Below are 9,552 nucleotides of genomic sequence, written 5' to 3' on the forward strand. Positions count from 1 at the left end.
CTTTTTAAACCACCAGTCCTTGGCACAATATTAACGTTTGCACGATTAAAGAAGAACAAAGGAGGTGTAATACATTTTAGTTCATGTACTGAGCCATACATAATTAATCTGTTCAGTGTTCAAACTGCATTCTAATGATAGCAAGGACTGTCCATTTCGTAGCTAAGGCTAACTGAAGTATAAAACATACACTCATATATCTGTATCATATACAATGACCAAAAATAAAATAAAAATGTACATTTTCTCTATAAAAATAGAATTAAAATAAATAAAGTACAGTACTAGAATGCAAATATACTAGGATAATGGACTTTCAAATGCAGTTGTAAGCTACTTAGCCCAATGATACTTACTCCCAGGTAAACGTGGATACTACAGCCACATAAAGTTACATATTTTTTTTAAAATAAGTGACAAAGAGAACTCCGGCTATATATTCTCTACAATGTGATGTCTAATCTGGATTCAGCTTCAGCAGGAGTCTGAAATAAATCCTATATTACGCTCCTATTCTAAAACCCAGCAAGGACACACACACACAAAAAAAAAAAACCAACCGTCATAAATACCGATCCAGATTACAATTAAACAACAAAATAAACCTCCAGGGAAAATATCTGGCTGCTCGTTTTAGCCCTTTCTTTCTTTCTAAAACCCTACACGTTCATCTTAGTCTCTTTTTTCAAGGCGTTTTGAATACAGATGAGCCATTGCTCATCTGTATTTACTCAGGCAGATTACTGATTAAAATGTAAAAAATAAATAAATACATGTTTAAAACGCTGGTGAGCAACCCAGAGTTTCGGCTGCCCAGCATTTTTGCAGCTTTTCAATGATGGAATGAAAATATATATATATATGAATGTTGTGGGGGGTTTTTTGCAAACAACTACCCGGCACAGCTCGTTCTGAACAATGAGAAAGCAAAGCGACCTGCATGGAACGAGGGTTGGTACTTTTTCTTCTTCAACGGCTCCATCCTCAGCATCTGGAACCTCTAGCAGATGTGGATTCTGGATGTTCTCCCTGGTGAACTCCAAGGTGGGCACTTCCGATGTGGATGCCATTGGCCGAGAAAAGGGATCGGGCAAACCCTGTGGCTTGGACCTCTGGGAACCGAGAGATGCCAAAGAGGGAGGCAGGCTGTTCGCATTTAGAAACTTTCTCCCACCGGCAGCTGCGGGGTATCTTCCGTCCCAGAAGTCTCCTTCGCGACCGACGTTAGGATGAGGAGGGAGCAGCTGCTGCTGCTGCTGCTGACCAAACCACCTCCATCTGAGCTTTAAAAGCTGCTTCACGTCAAATTCTCTACGCGAGCCAGACATCCTCGGCGAGAGCAAGCAATCGTCTAGGCAACGGGCACAACCAGCGGCGCACAAAAGGATTGGTGCAGCCAACCAGGAGGAGAGAAACACATGGTCTGCCTGTACAAAGCTAGCTTTCTTTCTTTTTCTTTTTCTTTTTTTTTTCTTTCTTTTTCTTCCTTCCTTTCTTTTTCTTTCTTTCTTTATCCTTTCCTTCCTCCTTCTCCTTCCCTTTTTCCCTCCTTTCTTCCTCCCTCCCTTTTTTCCTTCCTTCCTTCCTTCCTTCCCATCTGCTCCGTCCATCCTTCCTTCCTTCCCTCCCTTCCTTCCTTCAACAACCAGCACTCAGCATAAAGATTGGTGCAACCAACTAGGAAGAGAGAAACACATGGTCTGCCTGTACAAAGCTAGCTAGCTTTCCTTCTTTCTTTCTTTCTTTCTTTCTTTCTTTCTTTCTTTCTTTTCTTCCTTCCTTCCTTTCTTTATCCTTTCCTTCCTCCCTCTCCTTCCCTTTTTCCCTCCTTTCTTCCTCCCTCCCTTTTTCCTTTCTTCCTTCCTTCCTTCTCATCTGCTCCGTCCATCGTTCCTTCCCTCCCTTCCTTCCTTTCTTCCTTCCTTCCTTCAACAACCAGCACTCAGCATAAAGATTGGTGCAACCAACCAGGAAGAAACACATGGTCTGCCTGAATATAGCTCCTTCCTTCCTTCCTTCCTTCCTTCCTTCCTTCCTTCCTTTCCTTCAACAGCAGTCAGCATAAAGATTTGTAAAACCAACCAGGAAAGAAACACATTATCTGCCTGTATACAGCTTTCTTTCTTTTTCTTTCTTTTTCTTTCTTTCTTTCTTTCTTTCTTTCTTTCTTTCTTTCTTTCTTTCTTTCCTTCCTTCCTCCTTCCTTCCTTTTTTCTTTTTTCTTTTCCTCCTTCCCTCCCTCAATAAGATTGCATCTAGATAAGTTGCATCAAAGTTAGGAAATCCTCTTATCTTAAGAGGAGGAAAGCGTAATTGAAAGAAAATAATGCAATGAGAAAAACGCCTTGCTGCTTTTATCAAGAGTTAAAGCTACACAAAGGCAGGCACCGTGTTATGTTCTTGCCAGTGGTTTCATCCTCTTAACGTTACTTTTAAGGAGCCCTAGTTTTAATTTAATTTAATTACACATGCTGAAGGAGTGGGCTAGGGAGGCAGGGAGCTACGATTTTAAAAGCCAGCAAAAAATTTTGCTTTTGTAAAGACCTCGCATATAAAAACATACCGTAATTTGAAATGAATGGATTGTAAGTCGAGGACTACCTGAATAATAACCTTTCAAAGCTTTTGAGGAACAGCTGACAAAAGAAATAACAGACCACAAAGCCACACAGAAAGAAGATGGAAGCAACTGCAGTACCTTATACAGAACACAGAATAACAGAGTTGGAAGGGACCTTGGAGGTCTTCTAGTCCAACCCCCGATTCAGGCAGGAGACACTATACCCGTAATGATGAACCTATGGCACGCGTGCCACAGGTGGCACATGTAGCCATATCAGTGGACACGTGAGCTCAGCTCTAAGGTCTTCTGGGCCCACCAGAAGTAGGGAAACAGGCTATTTCCTGCCTCTGGAGGGCCTGGAGATGGGGGAAAGGCCCGTTTTTCACTCTCACCTGGCTCCAGGGCCTCTCTAGGAGTCTGGGGAGGGCAAAAACGGCCTTCCGGAAATTTTTTTTTTTTTTTTTTTTAATTTGATTTATATGCCGCCCTTCTCCGAAGACTCAGGGCGGCTTACAATGTGCTCAGCAAATTGTCAAACGGGCTGTTTTCGGCCTCCAGAGGAGCTCCGGGGGGGGGGGGGGGAGGCCGTTTTTGCCCTCCCCAGACAGGCCCTGGAGCCAGGTGAGAAGAAAAATGAGCTTATCGGGCCATTGCGTGCCAGGAGCGGGGGGGGGAGAGGGGGGGCCTTGCACGCATGCGCGGGATGCATAGAATTATGGGTGTGGGCACACGCGCATGTAACCCCCCCACCCCACACCTCCTGGCACGCGATGGCAAAAAGGTTAGCCATCACTGCACTACACCATTTCAGACACATGGTTGTCCAATCTCTTCTTAAAACCTTCCAGTGTTGGAAGCATTCACAATTTCTGGAGGCACGCTGTTCCGCTGATCAATTGTTCCAACTATCAAGAAATTTCTCCTTAATTGCTTCTCTCCTTGATGAGTTTCCATCTGTTGCTTCTTGTCAGGTTGGCTGACTCCTGGTGGGCCTGTGGCATTTGTTGTGGCTCTGTTACCGGAGCTTGTGTCATCGGCAGGAGAGGACTCCAAGAGTGAAGGAGAGGAGTTGGCAAGGCCTCCCTCTCCAGGACCCTCCTCTCTGGCAATGCCTTCGGTGTCCGCCGAAGGGCAAGAGATAGGGCCAGGGCCAAGCACGTCCACGCAGCCACAAATGGACAGTGATGAGGGTAATGAGTCTTGGCTGGATCCACGCCAGCGTCGCAGAGATAAGTGCGCGCAACAAAAGAAAAGGTGTGCCCGAGATTAGGCTGAGTCACTGGACCACACCCCACAGGATATAAAAGGGAGCGTGGTGGCCAGTCAAACCTTGTGACGAACAAAGCTGAAAGCTTCCACGCCATTCTGCATTGCCGGACTTTTTGCTATAGATTTTGCTGGATTATCTCTGGACTTGATTGACTCCGTAATTATTGAGCTGTTTCTTTTGATGTACCAGGAGTGGGGAGAAGTTATCTCTCCTCTTCGTAAATAATAAACTCTTGGCAGGCAGCCACTAGGTTGTTGCCAAGTTCCGTTATCATAAGGAAAAGGATTTTGCCGGCTGGTTTGGTCTTTAACTCTTGAACGTCTGTTGGTGTGTGTGCGTGTGGTTGGGGACAGAACAGGCATTCTCCTGGGAAACCCCTTTAGCTTTCTCCTGAAGTTTTCTTCAAAGATTGACTCCTGTCAATCTTCTCCCTGTGGCCCAAGCTCTGAAGGAATAGTCCGAGAGGTTTTTGGAGAAGACTGAAGTGAGGCACTTTGGACAACTGCCTTTGATTTTGCATCACAAACTAGCTCCAAAAGAATCCAACGTTTTCCTTGATGCAAAGCAGACCTTCAAAGCTTCATAGTACCCAAATGTTTTATGTCCAATCCGGCAAACATCCAAACAACATCACTGCTACTTTAAACAAGGATACAGAATCTTTCTAGAGCAGAATCTCTTTGCCAAAAATGGATAGAACTGAGCTATAACAGACCACAAAGTTTTGAGTTAAATTTTAATTGATTTTAATTTGGGTTGTTTTAAATTACGGCCAAAAAATATTTAATCATTTTAAACTGCTTTTAAATTTTGTATGTTCTGCTTTTATTTCGGCTGTTCACCGCCCTGAGTCCTATTGGAGAAGGGCGGTATATAAATGGAAACAAATAAATAAATAAATAAAATAAATAAGCTAACCTTTATCAATAGAAGAAAATATACATAACCCAGGATCGAACTGAGAAATCCCTGGTGTTTTGCTTGCAAGCATCTTGTTTGCAACTAATCAAATATAAACAAAGCTTACATTAAACCTAAATAAAATATAAGCTAAGTAAAATATAACCCATAAACTAAATAAAAGCTAAGTATACTTTAATTCAAATTACCTTTAGTAAAAAATCAACGTAGCTAAATATTTCTCAAAATAATACTCACTCTTTAATGCCAAAGAGGATACATTTATGTTTGTGTCTATTCACGTAAAAATATTATGGCTTATTTCCTTTGAGATTCTCTCACAAGTCCGAATCTTCAGATCAGCAGTGCCCATTAAAAAGTAACATTCAAACAGCAATTAAAAATCTGCATTTTAGTCTAAACAACTTTCTACCCAAATATTTTCCGTAACAAATCGGTCCTTCATAAACATTCTGAAAAGTACTGAGGCAAATTTCAATCAAGTTAATATCTTCCATGTGTTTTCATTTCGTAAGTGCAAGATATATTTTGGACTACTCATCGTGTTTTACAAAGATTGCATCATTTCATGCAATAGTGAGTTTTTGGGATCAAGGCTTGGCCTGCACGTAGCTGCCATAGACAATTTTCTCAGTTCAAGACAATTTATTTCAGACTTCATGATCAAAACCATATTTATTTGACTACAAATTCCGAAAGAGAAAAAAAAAACTCCCAACCCCACAAGTACAAGTTAGATGCAATTAAACGTATTTAAATCGAGCAATTATATGTTCCACTTACCATAAATCAAGTCAACTGTGTTGTATATTGTTCTATATTGCTAAACAAATTAGGGTATAACTATGAATTAGGATATAACCAGAGGCCATAAAATGTGTTTCATCCTCAGATTTATGACACGCTAGCTAGCAGAAATATGGGAAGACGTAACATGATTGCACATCTTTAAATGTTTAGTTTAGTTTACTGTCACGCATTGCAACACAGAATTTGGAACTGACATTAAAGATTCTTCATGGAATCTTACATATGGTTATTCAAAAGATAGTTTTGTGCTTCAAATCAACCTGAATCTAAATTCACAAGGGGGTTTGGTGCAGCATTTTTATTAGCATTTTTCTACGGCCTTCTTATAGCTGAAAAGTGACTGATCAGAGCCCAGCCCTGGCTTTGTGTCTAAGGTAGGACTAAAATTCACCACTTCCTGTTTTCTAGCTTGGTGCTTTTAACCACCAGCTTTCTATTCAACAGATGAAGGTACGATAAGAATTAACATCCAATGAAAAATTATATGATGTTGATGAGTTCCAGACAAAAATGGATAAACCTGAAAATAACCTATAGAACCAGAACAAAACCAATATCTTAGTTCGAGTAAGGTAGCAGTATTCTAGTATTTGAGAGGCTGCCAGAAAGAAGAAGGGGTCAACTTATTCTCCAAAGCACAAGAAGACAAGAAACGATGGATGGAAACTAATCAAGGAGAGAAGCAACCTAGAAATAAGGATAAATTTTCCAACAATGAGGACATTAACCAGTGAAACAGCTGGCCTCCAGAAGTTGTTTCATCACTGGAAGTTTTTAAGAAGAGACTGGACAGCCGTGTCTGAAATGATAGTCCAAGGGGTTAGACTACAAGACCTCCAAGATCCTTTCCAGCTCTACTCTAATTGATCCGATTGTTGAGCCTTCTTAATATTAAATACTGGGACAAATGCAGGATTGGTGTGGAATACTCAACACAACACAAAAACTGCTTCTGTTCCACCTTACACGAGCATGAAGTAGAAGATCTCTGGATTTTAAAGGACTACAAGTTACCTTTTTTTTGAGGTTTCCATTATAAATCAGAGATGCAAAACATTTTGCCAAAAAAGCCAACACAGTTCTGGGCTGCATAAACAGAGGGATAGAATCAAGATCACGTGAAGTGTTAATACCACTTTATAAGGCCTTGGTAAGGCCACACTTGGAATCCTGCATTCAGTTTTGGTCGCCACGATGTAAAAAAGATGTGGAGACTCTAGAAAGAGTGCAGAGAAGAGCAACAAAGAGGATTAGGGGACTGGAGGATAAAACATATGAAGAACAGTTACAGGAACTGGGTATGTCTAGTTTAATGAAAAGAAGGACTAGGGGAGACATGATAGCAGTCTTCCAATATCTCAAGGGCTGCCACAAAGAAGAGGGAGTCAAGCTATTCTCCAAAGCACCTGAAGGCAGGACAAGAAGCAATGGGTGGAAACTCATCAAGGAGAGAAGCAACTTAGAACTAAGGAGAAATTTCCTGAAACTTACAGCAGTTAATCAGTGGAACAACTTGCCACCAGATGTTGTGAATGCTCCAACACTAGAAGTTTTTAAGAAGATGTTGGATAACCATTTGTCTGAAGTGGTGTAGGGTTTCCTGCCTGGGCAGGGGGCTGGACTAAAAGACCTCCAAGGTCCCTTCCAACTCTGTTATTCTATTCTATTTTTAGATTGCAACATTCACTTAGGTGAGCGCGAGCTCCAATAAGCTCCATAGGATTTACTGTTGAACAGAGCGTATAGGATGAATTACTCCCATATTCAGTCATCCTCTCTGTGCATCTTTAACTAAACCCTTTGCCTGAAAAAAAGACAGTTCAAATCTAAAAGTGTCAATATCACACAGGCACACCTCTTCCCTGCCGTTAAAGCCTTGTACAATCTGAGTCCATCATTCCTGACCGAGTAAAATCAAATAAAGGCGCAGCAGCCAAGGAAAAGGATCCCCGCTGAACCGTTTTGCCCAGATTCTGCATGAGGATTATGGCTCATTCATTTTTAATTACTTTCATGCTGCAATTAAAATTGCTTCTCCAAATTGCAATTGCAAGACTCAATCCAAATGAGAACTGCTCTGGATGCAAACTTTTTCTTTCTTTCTTTCTTTCTTTCTTTCTTTCTTTCTTTCTTTCTTTCTTTCTTTCTTTCTCTTTTTCCTTCCTTCTTTTTTCTTTCTTTTCTTTCTTTCTTTCCTTCCTTCCTTTTTTCTTTCTTTCTCTTTTTTCCTTCTTCCTTTTTCTTTTTTCTTTCTTTCCTTCCTTTCTTCTTCCTTCCTTCCTTCTTTCTTTCTCTTTTTATTTCTTTCCTTCTCCCTCTTTCTTTCTACTTTCTTTCTCTCTTTTCTTTCCTTCCTTCCTTCCTTCCTTTTTCCGTTTTAAAATGATCTTAGTTGGATGTTTTAAATTTGGCCGAATGATTGAATTATTTTAATAAGCTTTTAATTTTTGTTGTACATTTTTTACCATGGCTGTTCACCGCCGAGTCCCTCAGGAGAAGGGCGGTATACAAATATAATAAACTAACTAACTTCCTTCCTTCCCTCCCTCCCTCCCCTCCCTCTCTCTCTCTTTCATTTATTGGCCACCCATCTTACTACAAGGTGACTCTGGGCGGCTTACAGTACAGATAGTCCACGACTTACAACAATTCATTTAGTGACCATTCATATTGTTCATAACTGCCTTCCCTGATGCTTTATTTCCTTTTTTTTTTTTTTTGGTATTTATTTTGGAGGCTTTTCTATTCTAGGGAGCAGCGGTAGGGTTCAGGGTTTAGTTATTGTGGGCCCGGATCACAGGAAATTGTTGTCATTAAACCCTGAAGCAGGGGTGAAATCCAGCAGGTTCTGACAGGTTCTGGAGAACCGGTAGCGGAAATTTTGAGCAGTTCGGAGAATCGGCAAATACCACCTCTGGCTGGCCCCAGAGTGGGGAGGGATTTTGTAATATCCTTCCCCCTGGAATGGGATGGGAATGGAGATTTTGCAGTATCCTTTCTGTGCCATGCCCAAGCCACGCCCACCAAACCACACCACACCCACCAAGCCACGCCCACAGAATCGGTAGTAAAAAAATTTGGATTTCACCACCGCCCTGAAGCCCAAACCGATACCAGATGGGAAGGCCTGGCCCAGTCGGTTCCTGTCTTACTCTTTATCCTGTATCCATGGATTTATTTTATTTTATTCAGTTTTATTCTTTTATTCCATTAATTTTTGCATAGGTGAAGCATATTCTTTTAAGTCAATACTCACCAAAAGCAGCCTATAATGGCAATAACTGGTATCAAAATGCTGGAAAATCGGATGGCATTCTGCTCAAGCCTTCCTGGGGGACGGGCAGCTTCAAGATGGACAGACGATTCAATCTGAGAATGTAAGGTTTATAAAGCGATTATCTCAGTTTAGAGAGAGTTCCCTCTTGATCAATCCTCTTTGTAGTACACAACCTTCTTTTGGTTGTTTACTTTTTTGTACTATGTATTTCTATAAGCTTTATTTTTTTAATTATTTTTTACTGTTGTAAGCCACTCAAGAGTTGCCCTGTGGTCAGATTGCACAGCCAATTAGCTGAATAAATAAAATATAAAATAAAACATGAAATACAAAATAAAGCATAAATATGAAACAAAATAACATAAAAAATAAAATACAAAATAAAATAAAATAAAATACAAAATAAAGTAAAATATAATACTGTTTTCCCCAAAATAAGACATCCCCTGATAATAAGCCCAATTGAGCTTTTGAGCGCATGGCAATAAGGCCAAGTTCAAAAAAAATATAAGACAGGGTCTTATTTTCAGGGAAACACGGGTATAAAATAAAAATAAAATAAAAAGATTAACATAAAACACAAAATATAATATAAAATAAAAGGTAAAATATAATATAAAAAATAAAACCTAACATACAGTATAAAATAAAAGATAAAACAACATATAATATAAAATAAAAGGTAGAATACAATATAAAAGATAACATGTA

General features: G+C 40.2%; 1 protein-coding gene across 2 annotated transcripts in view; it reads right to left on the bottom strand.

Moving 5' to 3' along the window:
• Positions 1 to 1,343, bottom strand: part of KLHL5 (kelch like family member 5) — a 31,721-nt gene extending 30,378 nt beyond the window's left edge. For both annotated transcript variants that reach the window (XM_070948156.1, XM_070948155.1), the window contains exon 1: positions 937 to 1,343. In XM_070948156.1, the coding sequence (XP_070804257.1) occupies positions 937 to 1,328 (392 nt within the window). In that variant the 5' untranslated portion in view covers positions 1,329 to 1,343. The remainder of the gene's footprint in view (positions 1 to 936) is intronic.
• Between the last annotated feature and the right edge of the window lie 8,209 nt (positions 1,344 to 9,552).

The sequence above is a fragment of the Pituophis catenifer genome, unplaced genomic scaffold, assembly GCF_029215685.1.
Source record: "Pituophis catenifer annectens isolate HBS135680 unplaced genomic scaffold, rPitCat1.0.hap2 SCAF_8, whole genome shotgun sequence".
In the NCBI taxonomy this organism is placed as follows: domain Eukaryota; kingdom Metazoa; phylum Chordata; class Lepidosauria; order Squamata; family Colubridae; genus Pituophis; species Pituophis catenifer.